This window comes from Patella vulgata, chromosome 3 (assembly GCF_932274485.2).
Source record: "Patella vulgata chromosome 3, xgPatVulg1.2, whole genome shotgun sequence".
NCBI lineage: Eukaryota > Metazoa > Mollusca > Gastropoda > Patellidae > Patella > Patella vulgata.
In genome coordinates, this window is record NC_065881.2 from 44,379,729 (window position 1) to 44,407,691 (window position 27,963).

The window sequence follows — 27,963 nt, forward strand, 5'->3', positions numbered from 1 at the left end:
CAGACCCCTACTGGCCAATCTCCAAATTTTATAAACCTACTACTTTGAGTTATAGGCTTTTTCCATTTGGTACCAAAATTGACTTTTTTACTTTTTGCCATGTTTTCAGGTGGATTATCACTATGCCCGACCCCTTCCAGAGGGGCCATTGGCACCAAATTTTCAGGGCAGGTACCTCAGTCAATTGCCCCTCGGTCAGCCAAATGTGGCCCCCCTCGGGCCCATAGGGGCTAAGTATGGACCCTTTTTCAGAGTGAAAATGGGCCAAAAATCGAAATATGCATGCCTGTATCCTCACAGTATCTGTACTTTCGTGGGTATCAGCCCGAAATTCACTGGGTACCTGCCCTAGAACCCTCCACAGCATTCCATAGCACTCACTTTCGATTCCGACCTCTGCAAGTCGAGTGGTGGTGGCCATTTTCTCGAGGTTACCGAAATGAATTTTTTTTCCTCAAAAGTCGTAGAATGCTCCGATTACAAAAATCGTAGAATGCTCCGATTTTAATTTTGAGACCTAGATTCAGACGTGCAAGGGTCGAAAATGGAGGGATGGCCAAGATTTTTTATAGCTTAGACCATTTTGAAAAGAGTTATTTAGGATATTCAAGTGAAAACGTCTATTAGGGTTTGGATTCAACACTTTTGCTGGAGAACTTTAATAAACTGAGGAGGACATAACACCAGTCAAAGTCGCTAAAAAACTCGGATTTGCTCTAAAACACTTAATTTTGGTGCTAGCCGGCTGAAATTTAATACCACCTTCCTGTATATAGTACAAAAGTGCCGTAAAAATGTCAATGCAATAGTCCCACGGGAAGGAAACATGCTCATTTGGGTGAACAATGATGTCAGGATTCCATAACACCCACTTTAAATTTGGAAGTAATTTACAGAAGTTGTTGAAATTTGACAGCCTTTTTTGTTTGACTAATTTAAATAATATAAATTCATACAGATAGGATCAAGGTCAGGTCTAAATATTAAGGCCACCTGCAGATTTCATCAAAGTAGTAATATCTAAATAGGGTTAGGGTATGTGAATGTTGATGAAATTGTGGGTCAGGGTAAGGGTTAGCAGCAGCCCTGTCCACATCTTGTGACCTTGACGAAATCTGCAGGAGGCCTTAATAATTAGATCTAACCATCGGATGATAGCTTTTGTTATACGAATGTGCTGAAATTCAATAGAATTCTTTGTTTCACTAATTTAAATGATGCATATAAATTTCATTCAGATCAGATGATGACTTTTGTCATTCGAGCGTTGTCAAAGTTCAAAGTGAAACAAGGGCCATAAATCTAGAAGAAATTCTTCTTGTCACTAATTTAAATGGCAAATATAGATTTCATAAAGATCAAATGATACTTTCATGATTCGAACGTTCACAAAGTCCAAAGTGAAAAATGGGTCAGAACTCTAGAAGAAATTGACGGAAATTGCTGAAATTCAATAGTCCTCTTCGTTTCACTAACATAAGTGATGCCTACAAATTTCATACAGATTGGCAGATAACTTTTGATGTTAGAGCATTCACAAGGTGCAGTTCCGATGATAACATTTGTCATTAGAGAGTTTACAAGGTTCAAGAATGTGAAACAAAGACCATAACTCTTGATGCAATAAACAGAAATTGCTGAAATTCAATCGGCTTCTTTGTTTCACTATTTCAAATGATACATATAAATTTCATACAGATTGAATAACTTTTGCCATTAGGGCATTCACAGGGTTCGACAAAGTGATCCAAGGGGCATAACAAGTGTTCTTAATCCATTTTGAAACGAAACGGCCAGAATTGGGTCAAATGAGGTCCCGTAGGAAATGGGTTAATTATAAGCTTAATTATATTCTCTTTAATATAACTAGACTTCAACATAATAATTCTTGGTAATTTGTTATGGAGAATGTTGTATTTTAATGTATTATTACCACAAAAATAACGACAGGTACACCTTTTGAAAATTTTTCATATTCACTAGCTTTTGAAGTTCATGTCCAGGGCTGTCGGTAATTTTTCACAGTTGATTAGCAGCACTGCTAATCAAAAAGTCCAATTTTGCCAAATTTGATTAGCAAATTTAAAAATTGATTAGCAGTTTTTCAGTTTCAACGTAAAACACCTAAATATCAAGATATTACTTTAATTCATAACTAATTGAAATATGATTAGATTCCATTCTGACTATTCTTAGATTTTTTAGCACTGCCACAAGTGCCACAAGTACTTGTGACAGTTTGTGAATGTGATGTAGACATTTAGTTAGGTCTTATCAGGGCTGACGGTAATTTTTCACAGATGATTAGCAGCACTGCTAATCAAAAAGTCCAATTTTGCCAAATTTGATTAGCAAATTTAAAAATTGATTAGCAGTTTTTCGGTTTCAACATAAAACACCGAAATAACAAGATTACTTTAATTTATAACAAATGATTAGATTTCATTCTTAAGATTTTTAGAATTTTAGCACTGCTACAGTACAGGTAGCTGTGAACATTTCTGAATGTAGACTTTTGGTTATGTCTGAAGCCAATTCTTGACAGTGGCGTCCGAAGTCCCACTCATTTTAATTCTTATTTCTTCGTTAGAAAACAATTTTGTCTGCTTTTTATCGTGTGTTACTATTTTTTTTTTCAATCGGACGCGCAGTTTTTTACGAATAATCTCGATTAACTAGACAATAATATTTTACGGGAATTCTTACTTTGATTTCTCATTTTACAATACGTTTACACGTATTTATTTTTTACATTTTATTGGCAATACGTGGGGGATACACTGAATTTATTTTGTTCAAATTGAATACTGATATAATTACTTGAAATTGTTATGTCTTGCAACATGAGTGGTACTACTTGATTCCCTATTTCCGGTTTAATAATCCCAATTCATAGAGTTATGTCCCTGTATTACGTGTATAGTATAATCAATTGAGCCTGGGTAGTTCGAGAAGAAAATGTCACACGGAGAATTCAGTTTTCCTTATAAAATTTATTTGACATTTTATACACGTTGAAAGTGTTGAGAAATGTGGATAAATCTTCGTGTCAATATCCAAAACGACAGGCATATAAATGATTCGCAGTTACTGCGAATCAAAAACGCTAGATTTTAATTTTTGATTAGCAACGGACAAAATATGTATCGCAAATTGCGCTGCGATACTGGTTGTCGGCAGCCCTGGGTCTTATGTCTGAAGCCAATTCTTGACAGTGACTTCCGAAGCCCCACTCATTTTAATTGTAATTTTTTTGTTACTTTTGAAATCTTCGTTAGAAAACAATTTCGTCGGCTTTTTATCGTGTATTATTATTTTTGTTCAATCGGGCGCACCTCGATTAACTAGACACACGCGATATAAACAATAATATTTTACGGGAATTTTTACTTTGATTTATCATTTTACAATACGTTAACATGTATTTATTTTTTTTATATTTTATTTACAATACGTGGGAGATGCACTGGATTTATTTCTTTCAAAATGAATATGATATAATTACTTGATGTCTCACAACGTGAGTGGTACTACTTGATTCCCTATTTCCGGTTTAATAGTCCCTATTCATAGAGTTATGTCCCTGTGTTATATAGTATTGTGTCTGGGCAGTTCGAGAAGAAAATGTCACACAGAGAATTCAGTTTTGTTTATAAAATTTTATTCAACATTTTATACAGGCATATTAATGATTCGCAGTAACTGCGAATCAAAAACGTTAGATTTTAATTTTTGGTTAGCAACGGACAAAATATGTATCGCAAATTGCCCTGCGATACTGGTTGTCGGCAGCCCTGTTCATGTCAGTAATATTTCAGAACAAAATACTGTCTTCGTTTATTCGATGAAACGAGAAGTTTCATAAGTCTATGATCTAAAATATTAGCATTTTTCTACTATTGCCAGTATCAGAAAATGCAGTAGCCAAAATAAGCTGATACGGCACCATGGCATTTCTTCATAACAAAAGTTGTAGTTTTTTGTCTATCAAGTAACTAGTCACATAACTTGCAGAAGTTTTTATTCATTCATCGATGAAAGACAACAGCACAATTGTCACGTGACAACCATAATTGAAATTGTTTTAAAATAAACATTCTCTACGATTATGATATATAGCCTTCAATAAAAATAGGCAACAAAACATACGCCCACAGCAGCTTAATCGTCCGAGCGGTCGACAAGGATTGTCGCATATTTATTCTTTTGTAGGTAATTTGGGGAATTTAATAGAAAATTTCATACAGATGACATTATAATTTTCGTCGTTTGAGGGTTCACAAGGTTCTAAAAACTAAAACAAGGGCCGTAACTCTGAAAGTAATCTACAGAAATTGTTGAAATTCAACAAGCTTTTTCGTTTTACTAATTCAAATAATGCATATAAATTTCATACGGGTCGGATGATAACTTTTGTCGTTTGAACATTCACAAGGTTCAAAGTAAAACAAGGGCCATAACTCTAGAAGTAATTGCTGACATTCAATAGGCTTCTTTATTTCACTAATTTAAATGATGCATATGAATTTCATACAGATTTTGTGATAATTTTTGTTGTTCAAGTGTTCACAAGTTTCAACAAAGTGAAACAAGGGCTATAACTCTAGATGTAATTTACAGAAATTTTCTGAAACTCAATAGGCTTGTTTGTTTTACTAATTTAAACGATACATATAAATTTCATACAGATCAGATGATAACTTTTGTCGTTAAAGCATTCACAAGGTACAACAAAGTGAAACAAGGGCCATAACTCACGGTATAATTAACGGAAATTGCTGAAATTCAATAGGCTTCTTCATTTCACTAATTTAAATGATGCATATCAATTTCAAATAGATCGGATGATAACTGTTGTCATTAGAGTAGAGCGTTCACAAGATTTAACAAAGTGAAACAAGGCCATAACTCTAGATGTAATTAACGGAAATTGCTGAAATTCAATAGGCTTCTTTGTTTTACTAATTTAAATGATGCCTATAAATTTCGTACAGATCAGTTGATAACTTTCGTCGTTAGAGTGTTCACAAGGTGCAACAAAGTGAAACAAGGGCCGTAACTCCAGAAGAAATTAATGGAAGTTCTTGACATTAAATAGGCTTCTTCATCTCACTAATGCAAACAACATATATCAATTTCAAAACAATCAGATGATAAATGTATGCTGTAGAGTGATCACAAGAAATTGTGGACCATAGACGAACGGACAGGGGCGACTGCAATATACGACCAAACTTCCATGTGGGCGTATAAAAACGACAATATTTTTAAAATTAGGCCTCTGTAAGAATGTGTATAAAATAAAAAAAAATCATAACGGTAAAAGCTATTTAAAACTGGTTTATTGACCTAATTCCAACCGGTATGTCACATGTCATTGGAATTTGGCATTGAAGATTCTATGAGGAAAATATATTATTAATGACCGTTTCTCGGTGTATTCGGTGTTCTATCGGGATTATATTCAATTAAGATTTAAATTTACCTAACAACTGGTCAGTGAATCCATCAATGTACGATACAGTTATAATTTTAATATCTACCGGTACCTGGAATTCATACAGAGCGTGGAAGACGCTTGTTTGGCAAACCATGCCGAGTTCGTCATCTTACGCCACGTGGGTTATTTTTAATACAGCAGCTTACTGAACCTGTTATGAATAATCAGCAAGCTTGCTTTTTTTGTTTTTTTACCGGATTATCAAAATTACCGTTATTGTTAAATGTGCTAATTTGGCTACACAGATTATAAACCACGTGGCCGATTCTCACTAAAGTATGAGAAGTATCAAGTTGATTGACTTCTTAATGAACAAGTAATAATTAACCCGTTGTAATTTAGTTGTAATACCATAGTGGACGGTTCATTGTTTTACCAATCGGCTTGATTGAACTTCAAGCAGCTAAAGCCAACAAAAAAACAGCTAATTAAGATCCCTGGACCTAACTCTTGACATAATTAACTAGGTCATTTTGGGACTAAGATATGGTTCTATTTTATTGTCACATACAACAGGGGAATCGAAACCAGTTCACTCAATGATGGTCCATATTTTTTTTTTGCAAATAGAAGCAACTTTGTCCAGTTATTATTTTGTTGCAGCACATTCTTTACTTAAAATAACAGATGAAGTAGCTATGCTTGTGTGTCTGGCATGTCAAGATAGAACATAAAATTAGTTTGTCCAACTATAAAAAGTCATGAGATTTTAAGAGTGGGGATGCAAACCACAATCTAGTTGATTGTAGTACAGGCGGCAACATTATTTTAGCCTTTTGATTCTAGCTGTTTGAAAGTTAATGAAATATATGTGTGTTACCAAAAATGCATATTTCTTGTGCCATAACAATACGAAACAGATTTCAGTCTCAAATCGGTTGCAAATGCTGGTTGCGTGACAGAACACACTTTCTCACACTCTTGAATGAAATATGCCATATTCTCAAATGAAATGGGTTCAAAAACTAAAAATAAAGGTCATACCTCTCTTGTTTCCCTGGATCTGCCATGTACAGATTTACATTTACATTTCATGAAAATTCTCTGAAGTAATTTTCGTAGTGTAAATCGATCAACTGTATTCCCATGTGTATGCCTTCTTAATTCATTTAAATCTTTCCCCTACAAAAAATCAAATGAATTAAATCTAAAATAAAAATATCTTCAGCCATGTTATGCCTTCTTTATTCATTTAAATTTCTTCCCTCATTAAAATCATCTAAATTATCTTTAGTCATTTTAATACCAATACAGGAGGCTTACAGTGAAGTGTTGCTGTTAAAAAAGATTGTTTTGCTCAGTAAGAATACAAATAAGTCATGTACAGTACATTATACATTACAAGCCAACAGTGAGGCTGATGTCCCCCACCTAAATCCCAAACTAAATAGATGAAACTCATTAATTTCTTGTAAATTTATTTTTTTCATTAAAGAGTACACACAATTTCCCGCCAATCTGATTAAAATGAATCGGGTCGACGGCTCTCTTTATATTGATGACTTTAAAATGTGTTACGGGTCGACAAGCATGCAGACAATCTAATGTAAGTTGCAGCTTTGCTTGAATTCTATTCAACGATGGGCAACTGACATTGGAATTCGAAAAATCGAAATCCAAGACTGTGTATGAACTTTTGTCAAAGAAGAGGTTCACATCCTGATCCGGAACTTACACTGGATTTGATAAGAAATTACCATTTATCCCCCATATAAAAACACTTAAACATACATTACGCAAAAGCTAAATCTGTCTATTGTAGGTCTTTCTTTATACAAGAGGCAAAGAAGGCTACTCGTTGGGTTTGTTTTGCCAAATTTACAGACAAAATATTAACAAAAAAGTGGGTATGACACTGCCCCAGGAGGTCGGGGCATGCACCAAAATAAATAGTTGCTGTCTTTACAGTATAAGGAATAAATATGCAAAGTTCCAAGATGATCTATTCAGAATTGCAGTCTGTAGATGATAAATAAAAAAATCGGGTGTGGCTCTGCCACTGGGTGTTGAATATGGAACAATATAAATAGGCACCACCCTGTTATTGAAATGACAACATCAATAGTTGCCGTCCTTAGGGTATAAGGAAGAAGTATACCAAGTTCCAAGATAATCCATTCAGTATTGTGGCTTTCGCCCCTGGGGGTCAGGGCATTCACCAAAATCAATAGTTGACGCCCTTAGGCTATAAGGAATACATATGCCAAGTACCAAGTTGATCCATTCAGAATTGCGGCCTGTAAACGATAAACACAAATTGGGCATGGCACTACCCCTGGGGATTGGGACATGCAGTTGTCATCCTAAGGGTATAAGGAATAGGTATGCAAAGTTTCAAAAGGATCTGTTAAGAATTGTGGCCTGTAGGCGAAACACTAGACACACAAACACTGGGCGTGGCTGTCCCAGGGGGTCGGGCATGCACCAAAAATAATAGAGGTCAGCCTTAGGGTATAAGGAATAAGTATAAAAAAGTTTTCAAGACGACTGATTAAGCATTGCAAGCTGTAAGTGACATACTGACCCACAAAAAGAAAATGGGCGTGCCTCTGCCCCTAGGGGTTGGGCATTCACAACAAACTATAGGGATGTTCCTTAGGATAGATGGAATAAGTATGCAAAGTTTCAAGGTAATATGTTAAGAAATTTGGTCTGTAGATGACAAACAAATAAATACAAGAAATGGGCGTGGCTCTGCCACTGGGGATCAGACATGCACCAATAACAATAGGGATCATCCTTAGGGTATAAGGAATTCATACGAAATTTTTTCAAGACGATCAATTAAGAATTGTGGCCTGTAGGCGATACACCAACACACAAAAAGAAAATGGGCGTGGCTCTGCTCCTGGGGGTTGGGCATGCACCCCAAACGATAGTGGTGTTCCTTAGGGTACAAAGAATAAGTATGCAAAGTTTCAAGATGATACGTTAAGAAATGCGGCCTGTACATGCCAAACAAATACAAAAATGGGTGTGGCTCTGCCCCTGGGGCTCGAGCATGCACCTAAAAAACAATAGTGATGATCCTTAGGGTATAAGGAATAAGTATGCAAAGTTTGAAGTGGATTCGTTAAGCAATGCGACCTGTAAACGACAAATACAAAAAAAGGATGTCGCTCTGCCCCTGGGGGTAGGGCATGCACCAAAAACAATAGGGATCATCCTTAAGGTATAAGGAATAAGTATGTAAAGTTTCAACCGATAAGTCAAGAATTGCGCCCTGTAGGCAACATACAAAACCCCAAAAAGAAAATGGGCGTGGCTCTGCCCCTGGGGGTCAGGCATGCACCAACAACAATAGGGATCATCCTTAGGGTATAAGGAATAGGTATTTAAAGTTTGAAGAAATCGTGTAAGAATTGCGCCCTGTAGGCGACCCCCACACACACAGGGGCGACGGCATATAATACGTCCACATTATGCTATTGCTACATTTTCTCTCTGGAATCCAGCGGCTGTCTGACAAATGCTCAGAGATATGATGATAGTATTGTAGCTTTGGGTTTGGAACTTCAATTATCTAATTGGTCAAATATGACGTAATTAATTATAAAGATTGGTTAATTAGCCTAATGACGTCAAAAACGACCCCATGGATAGTGGAAACTTACACCAGAAGTTTTACACCTGTTATTTTGTTATTAACCTAGAATTAAATGTTTACCAATGATAACTGTTTTTATGTCGAAATCTGTCACTCATTATTTGAGTGCACAATAACTGACTTCTATAGAATGTGTGAATCCAATAATTAGTTAAAGGTACAATATAATGCTATTATTAATTTAAAGAGCAAAAATTCTACCAATAGTCTTACAAATGTTCATCATCGATCTTACTCAAGGTATTGATGTAATAAAACTGTACACGAAGTTGAACCATTGCTTACCATGAGCGGAAAATGCTCATTATCGAACTTAGTAAAGATATTGACGTAATGAAACTATACACCAAGTTTCATCACTCTCACTTAATTAGAACCAAAGTTTTCATGTCCCAAAGCTGTAAACAATCAAATGGCTTATCTCTGCTTACCCAAGTAAGTGTGACAGACAGAAATACTTTTTTAAATAATCACCTGCATTCTTCAAAAGGTAGGGGACAAAAATAGCGTTTTTAGCTTGTGGACCCTCACAATTTTTATCTGATTTTGATACGACATGAAATATATGCTTTTATCACCCAATAATACATTCTACAGTAGATATCGCTTGTGTGATATATTTCATAATCTACTGCGATATCTCCTTAGGAGATATCGCTTTACATGAATTTGATTGGTCAGTTGAAAAGGAACTACTTTTTTTATTTTCAAATAACAGTTCATTTCTTATAAAAAGTAACTTTTTTTTTTATTAAAAATGAACTATTGTTATTCAATTGACCTTGATGAAAACACTGGGCCAATATAAAGGACTTTGCAATGGTTGAATTGCTGTCAAAAAATGATGTATCACTACGCCGTAATGTTCAGTAAAAGTGAAATCTATAGCAAAGAATTATATTTATCTATTTGTGCATGTAAAAAGGGTTTGGGTGATAAATAAAATCTCCTACTCGTAAAAAAAGACTGGTAGGAGATTCTATATATAACAAAAAGATCTCAGTTCCTTTCGATTTTCGCACATATTGGACTGTAACTTCCTTGATTATGGCCCCTGATTATGGTCTATTTTTATCCGACTTTAAGAACCATTCACTTATATCACTGTTACACCTCTACAGATACAGGTTCTGTGGCATCCCATACTATTTTTATTCACTTTGCAAGAAACTTCCAAACTTTAATTAGCAATCTTATTATCTATTTTGTTTTGTAAAAACTAATCATCATTCTTTTTTCCAGTTACAAATTGTGTATGGATATTCTGGTCTCATCCTTTGACTTCAAAATTAATGTATACATCATTCTTTTTTCCAGTTAAAAATTGTGTATGGATATTCTGGTCTTATCCTTATGACGTCAAAATTAAAGTACAGATCATTTTTTAAATACACAACATGGTAAGTGGATTTGTTTTATTTGCTTTTTCACACTGTCCTGCCTCTATTTATTGTCGGAGCCATGCTAAATATGGAAGTGTTTTCTATCAGTATAAACAAACTACTGACATAGTTATTAAAAACTTACTTGTATGTTTGAAATTACCTTTGGGAAAAATAAAATCCATTGTACATTAAATTTGTCAAATTATCATTGCAAATGTGGTATGTGATCCATCTAAAATAGCCATAAAAGTAACAGATTGTGATGAGTAGTTTCCCTTTTAATGAGGTAGTGAAAACCAACAAATTGAAAAGTGTTTTTTATGTTTTTTTCTGGTTTGTCTTTGTTGTAAAGTCAAGAAATTGGAACTTTCAGTGTTGATAAATCTTTGGTGTTAAAGAATGACATCAAATTGGAATTACCTTACACTTCATAAAACTTCTGTTGTGAGCCTTCAAAATTGGAAAGTTCTCATTTATATGCCTTTATCTTCGACGCTCTTCACTAGTAGTAGGCTATCTGTACAATCAGTGATATATTCATTGTAAATAAATTTGGCAGAATGGTGCTCAAGTGTTTCAAGATAAATCATGAGTAATGTCCTTCAGTTCAAATTTTTTGTTGCTTGTTAACATCTGTTAAACTATATCCTCCTCCATCCTCTACAACATGTTTCATTGGTTTTGTCCAACACAGTCATTGTTTTTTGAGGCGCGCTATCGCTCTCGAGCGCCTGTCGCGCACCCGAATGTCGACCGAGGTGAGGTTTTTCTCCCTCGCCTTAAAATTGAAAATCGCTCACCATATTTGTAAATCATGGACATGTATTTGTTTTGTTTTTTCAAAAGAGTGTGAAAGACTCACATTCCGAGCGCCAACATGCTGTCATTGTGTACATTTATTTGGTGTATTCGATTAGTATAATGTGATCGCGAAAGGTAATAAAATTCAGATGAATATGTTGCTAAAAATAGATGGCGCCTGTGCACCATCCATTGGTTTATTTAATTGAAATGAAAATTAGAACTCTTGCGAGACATGAGAAATTACGAGAGATGGCACGTGAAAATTTCCAATGAGAATAATTCCGGAAGAAATAGATTCTATTTTGATGGAATTTTAAGTGTTTATGATTATACATGTATTTTGAATAGGGGTTTATGTTTTTAAACAAAATTTATACAAGCTATATATATTTAGAAATGTCGACAAGTATTTTTATTGGAATACCGTATGTACTGTAGTTATAGACGGCAGTAGAAGTTTGACTTGACCGTACGACTACGAGTGCTATTATTTAGCAGACGATGTTTATTATCATTTATATGTTACCAAGAATGACCCCTTACACGCAGTTATTGATCTTCAGAACCATTTACCATACAAACAACTAATCACTCTCCTTAATATCAGATCATTCTCCTTAATTTCTAAATCACTCTTCTTATCGAAACTGGGAGAGCTTTTTTAGGGGAACGATTTTTTCAATTTGTTCATTAAGGGGAGCTTTTTTCGGCTCTCCTCTAAAATACAAAAAACAACGACTGCCAACATTTGATAAGTACTATTTTCTGTTGAACTCTGTTAATTGTTTAATTTTATTTATTATACCAGTAGTAAATTTTAAATATCTATAAATCAGTAATTTATTCATACAGGAAGAAAACACTTTGTTTTAGCATGGCTCAGACTGCTCAAAGATGTTACACTATAAACCCAAGAATGCCTCGTTCTGTCATTTTGCCATGTTGTAATGTGGGAAAAACAAAATGCCACGTTTGTCTGGAGTTCCAATTGGAACGAGGTATTTTGTCCAGATCGAGGCTGTTCACAAGGATGGATACATGCTTTTACAAAAGGGTTGGGGGTGGGGTTCAGCCAAACCAAAGTCTCGTCGAGCGTATCGAGGACAGCATAATATTATTTGGTGACAATTTCAAGCGATTGTGTAGAGACAAAAACACAAGGCAAAGTCGACTAGAAATGATATTTGTCACATTAAAAGAGTTTGTTACATTCTTTGTTGCAGTTTCATATGTTCACACAATATTTCCAAGAAAGAGATGTGGGAAATGAAAAACAGCCCAGTTCAAAGCGGAGCAAAATCAATAATTGTATTTTAGGTCTTTGAAATTTATTAATTACAAATATGCTGTTCCTGTTTTTATATAATAAACGATATTATATTTAATATATCTCATGAAATTTTATGTAATTGTCACTCAGTTGTATGTATGAAAATTGCAAAAGAAGTATCTAACTGGCCAACTAAATTCCATCGAAACATGAAACAGACACAATTTATGTTTATATAATGACATGTAAAGTGAACAACTTTATTAAGAATGCTAATTACATTTTCATCCTTCGGATGACCTGCCTACGTCTTGATTCTTATTTAAAGGGTCGATCTGGACTATATTTTGGAGAATAAAACTGCTTAATTTTGTGTTAAAAGCCCTTAAAATAAAATCTTCCACATTTAGGCCGAGCAACCAATAAAACAGGAACAGCATATTTGTAATTAATAATGTTCAAAGACCTAAAAAACAATTATTGAGTTTGCTCCGCTTTGAACTTGGCTGTTTTTCATTTCCCAGATCTCATTGCTGGAAATATTGTGTGGACATATGAAACTGCAACAAAGAATGTAACAAACTCTTTTTATGCAACGAATGTCATTTCTAGTCAAGACTTTGCCTTGTGTTTTTTTTCTCTACATAATCGCTTGAAACTGTCATCAAATAATAGCACGCTGCCCTTGATACCCTTTTGAAAAATCATGTATCCAACCTTGTGAACACCCTTGTTCTGGACAAAATACCTCGTCCCAAGAACATGGCAGACAAATGTGTCATTTTGTTTTCACCACGTTACAATGTGGCAAAAATTTTAACATGTTTTTGCCACGTTTGGACAAAAATGCCGAACGAGGCATTCTGAGGTTTCAACAGATCATAGCAATTTTAATTGATATCACTAACAAGAAATCAAAAATGTCTTAATTTAACCTGTAACAGTGTGAGATATTGCAGCTAATTCTAAAGAGGAACCATATTGAAATTCAGTCATTCAAAAATGAAATGTTGCAAATGCTGTACATACCAGAGTTTTAGAGGTAGTATATATATACTGTGATGTCCTTGTGTGCATTCATAAAGGCAACAACTTTAGAGCTTGATGGATGAAACATTTCTAAATGTGTTAAGATTCCTTAGGCTGCCCCGGGGGAGGGGGGGTTGCAACATGTATTTTTCGGGACAGAAAATGGCTTTTCGTGTTAGGGTTTTCATTCAGTACCAATTTATTCATTCAAAATATTAAGTGATCTGGAAATGTAAATCAAATTTACAGTAAATCAGAGACATGTTCAGATATTAGTTTATTCTTAATCTTCATCAGAAGCTTCAAAATTAAAGTTTGTAGTATGAGCGGGATAACTATCTTGAAAGGTCATCTTGTTCGATCATTGGTTTTTGAGCTCCGAATTCCATCATAGTACCATCATAATTTAATATATTGAATGACGAAATTGGTACTGAACGAAAAAGCTAACAAGAAGCCATTTTTCAGGTCAATTGGTTTCTGTCCCCTAAAATCTAAAATACATTTTGCCCCCCCCCCCCCACAATGGGAATCTTATTTGCATATTTAGAGATGTGCAGTGGTATTATAAATTAATGTTTTTAGCAAGCTCCAAGAAAATCATTATTTATATCAACGTGAACTCATGTTACCCCCCCCCCCCCCACAAATCAAAAAAGTTGTCCAGGGGCATCATTTACACTTATTTATAGATGGACAGTCCTAGAAATTTATGTTTTATTAATATATAACATGATCACCATTTATGTGAACATAATTACATTTTCCTCCACTTGTGGACATTGGACCACCCATATCTCGAAAACGCCCCCTCAAACACCTGATCACCTCACAGATTTGGAATCTACGTACAAAACTGGTCTAGAAAAACTTGGTCTCAGCTCTTGTGCCGATTCCCCCTCTTCAGCCACCAGACTAAACCTGTAGAGTATTTACAGACAAAAAAGTGGGTGTGGTGCGATATCCCTGGGGATCGGGACGTGCACCAAAATAAATAGTTGCTACCTTACAGTATAAGGAATAAATATGCCAAGTTCCAAGATAATCCATTCAGAATTCCAGTCTGTAGACAAAAAAACACAAAAATTAAGGTTTGCTTTGCCCCTGGGGGTTGGACATGGACCAATATGAATAGGTACAACCCTATGATGGATCGTACTGAATTGGATCCAAATATGTTAATAATTGCAACCTGTAAATTATTTACACACAAAATAATATTAGCAAAATGTGGGTGTGGCACCTACGTACCAGGGGGGCGGATATGCACAACTATCGAAACAAACCAAGATCTTTGAATTATTAAAATACATTTCAAGTTTTGTCAAAATCGGATAAAAATTGTGACTTTTAGAGTGTCCACAACCTTAATATTACCTACTATTACACTATTTGCGTACAATGAGCGTCCACTTTGATCTGCAGTTGCGGTCAGATTTTTACGAAATTGAAACTCAACCTTCATTGATGTGTAATAGTGATATATTTAAACATTTTTTAACATTAAGGGCGTTGAGCAGTCTAAAATGCACATTTTAAAGCTGGCACGGTAATTTTTGTTGATAAGATATGACATTTTTGGTTATTTTGGGTGGTAAACTACATATAAATCACCAAAAAAAATACCAATTTTATTTACCAACTATGTTCCAAACTTGGCCCAAAAGCATGAAAATAAAGGGTGCTGATGACAATAAATGGTTAGCACGCGTGCGCTGTATCATAAGGCCTGTTATTGAGTCAACCGGCGTGGTTTCGAATCGCAGGTTGTACATGACAAGGAGTAGGGTCGTCTGTCCAACCTCGTGGGTTTTCTTCGGGTCCTCCGGTTTCCTCCCACTGCTAAAGACCCCTACGTGCAAGCGAATTATTGAAATAAAAAATTTAATCATAAGTTAGTCCCGAAATGACCTAATTTGTGTCGAGTGAACGTTAAACGCCCATCTCTCTTTCTTCCTCCAATGGGTTCACAAGCTGAAAGCTAAAAACATGATTTTTTATACAATCAGGGGCTAGCCTCCATGAAATTACGGTCCAATACATACCAATATCGAAAGGAACCAGGCAAGATACAAGAACAAGCTTTAAAAAAAAAGAAAAAAAAAAGCGATTTATCGAACAATCAGGGGCCATAATACAGGAAGTTATGGTCTGAAATGGGGCCCAACTAATCACCGGAATTCATTTACAATCACCGGAATTCACATATAATCACCGGAATTCACTTCGAAAACCCCCGATTCCTCCCACAAAACTAATTTATTTTAAATGCATAATACATTATAATATAACGAATAACTATTCATTTCAAATATATGCATCATGATTATGATAAAGCAGGGCGCGTAACCTGGCTGTTTCGTACTTAGTTTATTCGTACCTCACATGAGCGTTTCATCCTTCACTTCATACCTGAAATTGATTCAGACCTTTTCCTATGTTGTTGAAATCAGTTAAAAGAAGTTGAAATAAAGGTGAATCGATTCGATCAAATCCAACGGCTACGCTAAATGTGTTTGAAAGAAATTGAAATATAGATGAAACATATTAAACGATTTGATCAACCATATCAGAAAGCATGCAGTTTCACCTTACAATCAGTTAAATTAATTTTGGAATTCTTAGTATATTCAATCATTTTTAACCGCTTTAACAACCACCAATCAAATCACAAATCACTATCACAACTCACTGAGCAGAATAGGTTCAATAATCAACACCAGATTAAATACTTTTTCAATCGTTTTTTAAACTGCTTTAACAATCACCAATCAATTGTCGTCAATAATCACAACTCACTGAGCAGAATGGGTTCGATAATCAACACCAGATTAAAATAAAAGGCAGGTAATCATTATTATTTCAATTTCTTTCAACAACATATAGATTTATTTTAATTTCTTTCAATTTATTTCAACAACATATAGGAAAAGGTACGAATTAATTTGAGGTATAAATCACGTGTGTATTCTAATTCTGGTTCGGCAGCCATTTTTTTTATAAATTTAGCGTAGCCATTGGATTTAGGAAAAGGAACTAATCAATTTGAGGTACAAATCTCGTGCATATTCTAATTCTGGTTCGGAATATTCAATTTTTTTCAACTGATTTCAAAAACATAGGAAAAGGTACGAATGAATTTGAGGTACAAAGTGAACTACGAATGAACTAAGTACAAAACAGCCAGGTTACGAAACAGCCTGCACCCATTTTTGTTTAGACAAGAAACTAATGTATACTTTCGTAGCAATTCGATGTAATGTAATGTAATTAGTGATTGTTTAATAGTGTATTAAAACAGTAATTATATGCATGAAACATATTATGGTATATATGGGGGCATAATACTAAAATATGCAAATGACTACAAAAAAAGTCACTATAGAACCTAACAGAAGAAACATTTCCAGTTACATGTGACGCCCAAACGCACCAATAGCTACCGCATGGAATGCAGGTGATGCTTGGGATCATCATGGGGGTCCAACCCAAGATTTGCACGACTCTGACTTTGAATGTTACAGTCATTGTGGCATTGAATTCCAGGGTGGAAACATCAGTTTAATTGTTTTAGTGACCAGAAAACAAATTTTGATATGCGTCGGCTTACCCAAAATGAAAGGTTACGTGCCCTTGGCATGCTACAGATCGGCACAACACAGGCGGTTGTGGCGCGGACGATGAATGTTTCTCAATCTGTCATAAGCAGGCTATGGTCCAGATACCGTGATACACAATCTGTACAGGACAGACCACGCTCAGGTCGACCAAGGGCGACAACTCAAGCCCAGGATCGATTTATCCGTACCTTGGCCTTGAGAAATCGTGTCATCACAGCAAATCAGATCAGCGCTCGTCTTCAAACAGACACTGGTGTGAGAGTGAGTGGCCAGACGATTCGGAATCGACTGCATAGGGGTCACCTTCGCGCCCGACGTCCTCGCGTGATCCCTTGTTTGAGAGATCATCACATTCAGGCAAGACGTCGTTGGTGTAGGGATCGTCAACACTGGGATAATCGACACTGGAGCAATGTGATGTTTTCAGATGAGTCAAGGTTCACTGTTGATTTTTTGGACAGACGTAGGAGGGTGTGGCGTCGTCGAAACGAGCGCTTCCAAGACGTTAATGTCATCAGACATGATCGATTTGGGGGTGGTTCTGTTATGGTGTGGGGAGGCATCACTGTTGCTGGAAGAACGGCTTTACATGTTGTTGCAGGGCGTGTTACAGGCCAGTACTACCGGGACAACATCTTGGCAGTCCATGTTGTGCCGTTCGCACGACGTCATGACCGCCGTTTCATCTTCCAGGATGACAACGCAAGATGTCACAGGGCCAGGATCGTTACAGGTTACCTCCAACAACAGAACATCACCACATTACCTTGGCCAGCACTGAGTCCCGACCTCTCCCCCATCGAGCATGTCTGGGACATGCTTGGACAGAGGTTACGTCAACGTCAACAACGTCCTGCCAATGTCCAAGAACTTGCTGCTGCGTTGCAACAGGAATGGGACAATCTGGACCAAAATGACCTTAGACGTCTCATTAGGAGTATGCCACGTCGGATCAATGCTTGTTTGGCAAACAGAGGAGGATTTACCCGTTACTGACTTGGTTGTGATGCTGTGGTAACTTTGCTGTTTAACCCCGGGTATCATTTTACCCTTATAATGGTCAGTCTGTGCCTTACTTAGTCTAACGATCATTTGGAATAAATCGATGAATGTGAACTTCATTTCATTTTGTCATTTGTTTCTTCGTCAGTTTCATTAGGTGACTTTAATAACAATAATCAAATATCCCCTACTTTTTTTGAATAGTATATATATATATATATATATATATATATAGTGCAATAAACAATCCAATATTATAGCTATATATTTATTTATAATTGCAAATTGTGTTGATTGTCACTTTCAGTCATCGACATCGTAACTTGTTTTGAAATAAATAAATGAAATCAATTTAGATCAGTACAACAAAACACATACTTATGGAAAACAGCTACTAGTGTATTTAAGGCGACGTTTCGTAGAGTATTCTCTCAACGTTATCAAGCTAATCTAGAGTATTCTCTCAACGTTATCAAGCTAATCTACATGTAGCTTGATAACGTTGAGAGAATACTCTACGAAACGTCGCCTTAAATACACTAGTAGCTGTTTTCCATAAGTATGTGTTTTGTTGTTACTCTATCCAGTTACTAAATGCCATTTAAAGAACATAGATCAGTACAGTTGAGAATTAATTGTCTCTGCTCAGAGTGTTCTCATGTTATGATAGTTTATTATGTTGTGATTGTATATGATTCGTCCCCTTTTACAATGACAATACTTAAATTTAATAGGATTCGTAAATCCGATATTTTGACCATTAAAGGGAGATTACTTGACATGTGTAGAAAATCTTGTAACTCGTCAAATTTGAGATGTTTTAAAACAATTATGTGTAGAACCTATTTGTAATTCATCAAATTAAAGCCTCTTTTATCAGCATTTCAGTCCTAATTTTAACTTAAAATATTATTTGACCAAATCCATACACCGGAATTCACAACCACCGGAATTCCCTTTGAAGATATCAGAATTCGTCTGTAAAATCTTCCTATATACATTTCCATTAATATTGAATTACTTTAAAACACATAAAATCACCAGAATTCACATTGAAAACATATAAACACCTGAATTTACTTTCAACATATCAGAATTCGCACTGAAGACCTTCGTATTTACTAATATTTTACATTAATAATAAATTACTTTAAATCACCGGGATTCAGTTTGAAAACATATAAATATAAACATCGGAATTCAATTTCAACATATCGGAAATCGCACTTAAGACCTTCATATTTACTAATATTTTACATTAATAAATAAATTACTTTTAAACACTGAAAATCGCGGGAATTCACATTGAAAACATATAAACACCGGAATTCACTTGCAAAATATCGGAATTCGCACTTCAGACCTGCTTACTTACTAATATTTTACACTAATAATAAATTACTTTAAAACACCGGAATTCACATACAAAATATCTGAATTCGCACTTAAGACCTTCGTATTTACTAATATTTTACATTAATAATAAATTACTTTAAAACACCGGAATTCACTTTGAGAAAATCAGAATTCGCCCCAAGACAATCATATTTACTTATATTTTGCATTAATATTAATACTAGAATATATCTGCTGTAAAACGATATTTCCAGATGGTCAACTCGGGGAAACACAATATAAGAACACAACAGTTATCCATGTAAAATGTGGAGCAAAAAGTTTGCAGTGTAGATGAGCTAAGTTTATTCGAAAATTAACTGAAGCAGTCCAGATTAAATAAAGTGGAAAGTGTAATTGTGAGTTGTCTTGTGCCACTAATGAGACGCAAACACACAGGGGTCACACAATTTCGGCTTAATCCTTACTGATTATTCCTTAAATCAACACTGACGTGTTTAGTAGTTATTTTAATAATTAATTTGCAGTGGATATGAAGTACAGATTTATGTTTAACCTGTTTGTTGACAGGGCACTTTTGTTGATTGTCTCTAATCATAGCTATAGAATTAAATTGTTTATAACACTATATATATACCATAATATGTTTCATGCATATAATTACTGTTTTAATAAACTATTAATCAATCTCTAATTGCAATACATTACAACGAAAATATACATTTATTTTTTGTCAACAAAAATCACATACACGAGTTATCTCCCGTGAACCTCTGATTTGGGCACAAAGCAGCAAGGCTTCTTAAATTCAACTAAATTGTTATTTTGTGTTTCCACAGTCAACATTTTTGGAGTCATTAGGTGTTATTTTGGAGTTATTGGGTAATTCGACGCACCCTATGTTATCATAATCATGACGCATATATTTGAAATGAATTCCGGTAGTCTTTCCAAATAAATACACCTACAGCACCTTCATCTGGCCTGTGGGGAGATCAAAATATTTGTTATATTATAATGTATTATACATTTAAAATAAATTAGTTTTGTGGGAGGAATCGGGGATTTTTGAAGTGAAAATTGGATAAAAATTGTGACCTACAAACAAATTGTGGACCGACGGACAGGGGCGACAGCATAATACATTCACATGAAAATGTGGACATATAAAAAAGTTATTGGCTCACCATGGAAAAAGCCCTCTATAGGTGATTTTCATTGTTTTGGATGCCGAATGCATGTACTTTCCCTAAACAATGTTCCATACCCATTACTTTTTTTATACCCTACCCGCAACTCACCATGGATGTGTGATAATGATAAAATTTCCCACATGATTTGTAGGTTATTAAAATGGACCAAATTCTTTTAGATTGTCCCTATATTTTCATCTACATGTACTGTATATTTATTATCTTTAATCTTTTTTCTTCAGGCTAATCGGATATGTCTCGCTAGTTTAGAAAATGAAACTGAAAGTCACAGTACAAATACAAGCAAATCACCTGAAGAACAATATGCTGATATGATAGGTCACATTTGTATGGAAATAGGCATACCAGTTGTGTGTTCCTTTGGATTAATTGGAAATACTTTAAATCTTCTGGTATTAACAAGAGAAAAACAACACCGGACTCTTAGTAAAATGGAGTTTTCCGCTCATATAGGATTAATAGCTTTAGCATTTTCAGACTTTATGTTTTGTTTGCTGGCACTGCTGTTTACACTGCTACCTCTGAAGCGTTTTTATGATGAACAGAATATGGTTCTTTATTATAATTGGCTGGGTAATGGTTGTATTACCATATTTATTGTGACTAGTACATGGTTAACTGTGGTTATGGCAGGAGAAAGATATATGGCAGTATGTCATCCATTTAAAGCTAGAAATTTGATCTCCCTTAAAAGAACTCGGATCAGTGTAATGGGAATATTTGTTGTATGTACTTTATGTACTTTGCCTATTTTTCTAGAGAGTAAAATCCATCAGATAGACTGTCCTAATGGAGACAAATTCTACACAATTAAGAAGAGGGAAAGTTTTACTCGAGATGTTATTGTGGCTCGTCGAGTTGTTTGGGCAATACTCTTTGATTTCATACCATGTGTTGCTCTCATATATTTCAACATATGCCTTATCTGGAAAATTCACAAAGCTAAAAAACTGAGAGAAAACATGGCACCCATGAGAGGCAGGGAGTCAACATTGCTGAATCAAAGATCTAGAAATGGAAATGTTAAGTGGCAAATAAAATTCAAAAAGGCAAATGGAAATAACTCGCTGCAACCACCAATCCCATCACGCTCACACTCGCTAACCCACGACAGTAACAATTCAAGTCCCAAATTTAACAGACATTCATCTAGAAAACGCAATACAGATAGCGCTCTGAATAGTGTAACAGCTACTTTAGTGTCAGTGATAATTCTGTTTCTAATTCTTGTATCTCCCAGTGAAATTCTGAAATTCACATTGTACTATACATCAAAGTCCCTTCAAAAGAATCACAGATTTGACATTGTAAAATATATTACTAATTTCATGCAGGCACTCAACTTTTCTACAAACTTTGTTCTATATTGTGCTATTAACAAATCTTTTCGAAATTCTTTAAGATCCCTTTGTTGCTGGTGGTGGAGAAAATTAAAAAGTCACAGACTAAAAGCCACAGTTATAAAGTTAGAATCTGCAAGTTAAATATTTAACTGAATATACGTACTGTGTACACAAATCCAACATTTTAGCTTAAATTAACTTAAATTTTTAAAATTACAGGAGATTAGTATGAATCTGTAGCTAAATTATCTTTTACATGGTCTCAATTTGTGGCTCTTGGAATTTTATTCTCAATAGAAATATTGTGTAATACTTGTTCTTGTCTCAGGTAATAGTATAGTTCTTTCACTAGAGATTCACAAAGTGATGAAAGATAATATCTCGACATACACTTGATCATGTGATTGGCTTTTAAAAATCAGATGCAGATTCCAGAACCCATGATCATAGGCATATGGGTTGATTTTCCTTTGGGGGGGGGGGGGGCTGTATCATATTTGCTCGGAAAATATGGCAGCAGTGCCCAAAAAAATGAACAAACATAGCTTTACCAGACCAGATAGTGTCCAATCAACAATCAGTGAAACTTACTAAGAACTAAAATGTTTACATTGATTGATCTCATGGTGTTTTATTCATCATCACACCTGAATTTATAATTATCGTATACACACCAATCTACTGAAATTAACCATGTAATACAACAACAATCTGCACAAAATGCTAATCTGGCTGTAACAAGGGATTTTTGTTGAGGAGTCAAATAACATCCGACCAGATAAGAGCAAAATGCGAATTTCATTTAGTGCATAATCAAATTCCACACCGGTCAAATCAATATATATCAGCCAATCGATGGTAAAAGCCTCAGTCAGTCATGAAACTAAAATCACAAAATATCCGTAGAAAAATCTCGAAAAATAACGGCAAGTTGTGCCTAGTGCTGTTTGAGTTAGAGAACTAGACATCCTGAATCAAAATCAGTATTGTGTGTTTTTCTGAAACTCTGAACTTCGGTTGGGCATTGCATCATCCCCACGCAATGGTCAGTAAAAGTCATGGATTTTGGGCACTTCATTTTGCGGGATGGAATAATTTCCATGTTGTTCCCTTTGTATTCCCTAAAATTTTATTTGGCCAATAAATGGGACATGTGCTGATAATATCATTTTATTTGGCCACTACCTGAAATATTTGATGATCACCCCCACGCAATGGTCAGTACAGGATGGAATAATATTCATATTGTTCCCTTTGTATTCCCTAAAATTTTATTTGGCCAATAAATGGGACATGTGCTGATAATATCATTTTATTTGGCCACTACCTGAAATATTTGATGATCACCCCCACGCAATGGTCAGTACAGGATGGAATAATATTCATATTGTTCCCTTAATATATCCCCTAAAATTTTAGTTGGCCATTGCCTAAAAAATTGCCAGAATAAAATTGTTTTGCTAGACTCTGGGGGGAAGGGGTGGTTCAGTCCCCTCAGTTCGCATGTCTATGCCTATGATGTCAATCTGCTGACAGTGCCTGACTGACAGTGCCTATGATATCAAACTGCTGACAGTGGCCAGGTGACTTGTGGTAGCGAAAGAGTTAGTATGTATGAAAATTTCCTTGTGTACATGTTTAGTTAAGCCTTTGGGTTAAGTTCATGTTAATTTTTAAAATATCCAATCAGACATGTGTACTTTTATGGAAGAAGCTAAAATTGTGAAGAATAGATATCTTCACATTAGAGTAAAAACCAGGCTTTATATAGACACAGATATGTATCTACCCCAAAAAGTGTCCTTTTAAAATACATTAAAGTGACATAAAACAATGCACATAACAGCATTCCCAACATACTTAAAATAAGTGTGTATTTACTGTATAATGTAGTGAGTATATATTATCTTAAAGTTTATAGATATTGAAGTTACATGATGGAATAAATATTTCAAGTTCAGGGAAGTAAAGAAATGGTCTTTGTCAAGCCAGTTTTAGTGTTCCCCCATCCAGCAATGACTAATAAAAAATACAAAGCCCTCTTGATGGTGTGAAATGTCATTTATTAAAATGACGTCAACATATCCTCTTCAAAAAAAGTAGGGGATATTGAAATGCAAATACCTATGCAGGTTGTGATATGATACATAGCCATGGACACTTGACATGCTTTGAAAGTATGTTCACAGATGAAGAACTTATCGCCCCAACAGAACCACTGAGCTGCACATGCGACACGCAATAGCGCCATACACGTGGGATGGGTTCATTGTCAAATTTGACACTTCAAGGAAGGGTTGATGAAAACTGCCGTTTGCTGGTTTAACCTAACCATGTTTGCTTTCCTATCGGCTCTTGTTTAAGTGGTCGTATTTGGTGTCAATATATATCTTTTCAGGGGCACAGATTCCATTTCTCCCAGTTACAACCGTGTAAAATGATCACATGTTCATCCATTTTGCATATTTTCAAGATGGTGGCCATTTTTGGCAGGAAAATGGGACGGTGTTTTAATATTGGTTAAGTAGTCGTCTTTGGTGTAAATATATCTGTTTTCAGGTCGAAGATTCCATTTCTACCGTTTACAACTGAGTAATATGATAACATGTTCACATATTTAGCATATTTCTAATATGGCTGCCATTTGTTGCAGGAAAATGGGACGATGTGCTGATTTTGATTAAGTAGTAGTGTTTTGTGTCAATATGTTTTCTGGACACAGATTCGATTTCTGCCATTAACAGCTGCGTGAAATGATATGTTCACTCATTCCGCATATTTCCAAGATGTCTGCTGTTTGTGGCAGGGCGTTTTCTAAACACAGTACTGACACAGTTTCTGAATCCAATTCTGCTATGTATAAGCTTGTAGCACGTTCCTGGAAGCCATTAGGTATATTATCCAACCATGAAAATTCCTCATCCGAGTTGACCACTGAGCTAATATCGATTTTCCAGGAAAAAGGTGCATATACTTGGTCGATCAGTCTGATTTTAAGACTTGGTGGCGCCATCAAGACTTTCAGTTTATGTTGTCTGTCAGTTATAGATGCAAAATTAACGATGGTTAAAAATGTGAGACTTTTTTAAGGTAATTTGAAAAGGTAATTAATTAATTAATTAAAAAGTAGAACAGAAATGTAAAATATTAAATATAAAGCAATATACAAAGAAATAAAAACACGGACTGCAAATGAAATAGTAACACTTTCTATAAAAAAAACTTTGTGGCATAGATTATATTATCAACTGACATAAAGCTGCGTGTGGAAGGAGTTTTCCAAAGGAAAGCTGTTGCAAACAAACTATATCACTAATTAAACAATGAAGTGACCCATCATCTATGACATCACTGTCATTAAAATTGAAAGAACTGGTGGCAGTGATGTAAAAGTAGCCGGCCACGTCGTTGTGTAGCTAGTGGCATACTTTACGTTTCCAATGCAATAGCATTCCACATGCTCGTTCCACATTCAGCTTGGAAGTCAGTTGATAACATAATCTATGTATGTCACGAGGGCTTCTAATGCAAGTATTTCATTTACAGTCACGTCCCCACCAGTTTCAACCACGTTGCCGCCAGGCTGGAACGAAGCTCCTAGCCACATATGCTTGCTAACCTGTTACAAACTTTTTGTATATATAGGGAAGGCACAGAGCCTCGTCCATCAGTTCCAGTCTAGCATCTTAAGAGGAAACATTAAGAAACTGAAAAAATGTTCTTGATTGCTTAACGTTTGGTTGTTCTCTGCGTTGAAAGTGAATGAGATCGGTGTGAGCATGGCGCAGTCACTATAGGCGCGGCGAAAAGGCGGCTTGCGCCTTGTAGGCATGTCACGGGAATGTGGTGAGAACGTATCCCAATCTGATTGCCAACCTCGAGAGCATGGAGGAAACACGGTGCGCGCATCCAGAGTTGGCCATGAACGTATTTAAAAGATCTTGAGAGTGCTGGGCGTAGAAAGCGCTTGGTGTGGTCGTGGCAGGAGCATGATGGGCGCACGTTAATCTGGCGCAAGCGCCACGCTGCCATTATGCTCTCTTTATTTCAGAAGACCAAGTGAATAGCCTTTTCTTTCCCAGGAAAATCGATATCAGCTCAGTGGTCATCTCGGATCAGTAATTTCCATCGTTGGATAATATACCAAATCGGTCCGACAGGGTACCGGTTTTCAGGAATGTGCTACAAGCTAATATATATAGCAGAATTGGACACAGAAACGTGTAAATAACAACGACAAGTAAATATATATATGATAATACTTTTAGAAAACGTTCTGCCGACTTGAAAATATGCTAAATTGATCATTGATCATTTTACGCAGTTGTATATGGCAGAAATTGAATCTGTGCCACCGAAAACATATATATTGACAATGACACCAAAGACAATCAGCAGTTCGTTCGATTTTTTCACCACAAGTGGCAGCAATATTGGCAATTTGCTAAATATGTGAACATGTGATCATTTTACAAAGTTGTAAATGTCAGAAATGAATTCTGCGCCCCCGTAATCATATATATTGACACCAAACACTACTACTTAATCAAAATCTGGACATGTCCCTAATTGCTGCCAAAAATTGCTGCCATCTTGGAAATATGCTAAGTATGTGAACATGTGATCAATTTACAAGGTTATAAATGTCAGAAATGGAATCTATGACCCCGAAAACAAATATATTGACACCAAAGACTACTACTTAAATGTTAATCATTGAACTCAGTCAAGACATTCGCCTAATAAACATCAACATCAAGTTTAATCATTCTACCTCAATTAAAAGCAGAGTTGTTATGTTTCAAAGTCTTGACCAATCAAATTGCTTATCAATCCTTAGCCTAAGCAGAAAAATTCTCATCATCAAAATTAGTCAAGGTAATGATATAATGAATCTATACTCGGAGCTTCATCACTCTCACTTAATTAGATGAAATGAAATGGGGTTTAACGTCCTACTCTTCTGCACCTAACCTGGGCTACTTGAAGGCGGGCATACGCCATACAGTGTGCTATGAGGGAAATTTTGCCCGAGCAGCGGCGCTAAGGCCTACTCTTATATCGAATTCCGACTGCCAAGGGATCTTTTACGTGCACGCCAATGTGTACACGGGACCTCGGTTTTTCGTCCCATCCGAACGACTAGGCAGCTGTCCTTGTCAGGCCCTCCGTTCTGCATCACTGACAAGGAGAAACCACGCCGGAAAATCGAGATGAACTTTCTCGGCCAATGCAGGGATCGAACACCCGACCTCCAGGCTAGCGAGCCAGCGCCTTAGCCACGTGATCCCCCTCACTTAATTAAAACCAAAGTTACTGGCCCCAAAGCATCAACCAATCAGATTGCTTATCTCTGCTTACCGTAAGCAGACGATGTTTATCATCAAACTCCATCAAGGCATTCACCTTATGAACACCTACACCAAGTTTGAACATTCTACCTCAACTAGAAGGCAAGTTATTGTGTTCCAAAGTCTCAACCAATCAAATTGCTTATCGCTCTGCTTATATACCCTAAGCAGAAAATGCTTATTATGGAACTTAGTCAAGGTATTGATGTGATAAAACCATACACCAAGTGTCATCACTCGCACTTAATTAGAACTAAAGTTATCGTCTCCCAAAGCATCAACCAATCAAATTGCTTATCTCTGCTTACCCTAAGCAGAAAATTCTCATCTTCTAACTCCCAACTCCATCAAGGCATTCACCTAATAAACACCTACGCCAAGTGTGGACATTCTAGCTCAATTAGAAAGAAAAATATTGTGTCCCAAAAAGTGTGACGGACAGACAGACAGCAGAGAGACAGAAAGACGGACGAAACCATTTT

General features: G+C 35.8%; 2 protein-coding genes across 2 annotated transcripts in view; one reads left to right on the forward strand and one right to left on the reverse strand.

The window, feature by feature from the left end:
* The window catches only part of LOC126814973 (B1 bradykinin receptor), a 40,060-nt gene extending 17,486 nt beyond the window's left edge, over window positions 1-22,574 (forward strand). The window contains exons 2-3 of the mRNA XM_050540463.2: window positions 10,425-10,507; window positions 21,009-22,574. Of these exons, the coding sequence (XP_050396420.2) occupies window positions 10,505-10,507; window positions 21,009-22,271 (1,266 nt within the window). The 5' untranslated portion in view covers window positions 10,425-10,504 and the 3' untranslated portion in view covers window positions 22,272-22,574. The remainder of the gene's footprint in view (window positions 1-10,424; window positions 10,508-21,008) is intronic.
* LOC126814972 (ATP-dependent DNA helicase Q4) overlaps window positions 1-27,963 on the reverse strand; it is a 176,836-nt gene that overhangs the window by 94,147 nt on the left and 54,726 nt on the right. Inside the window, exon 17 of the mRNA XM_050540461.2 lies at window positions 6,485-6,622. Within this exon, the coding sequence (XP_050396418.1) occupies window positions 6,485-6,622 (138 nt within the window). The remainder of the gene's footprint in view (window positions 1-6,484; window positions 6,623-27,963) is intronic.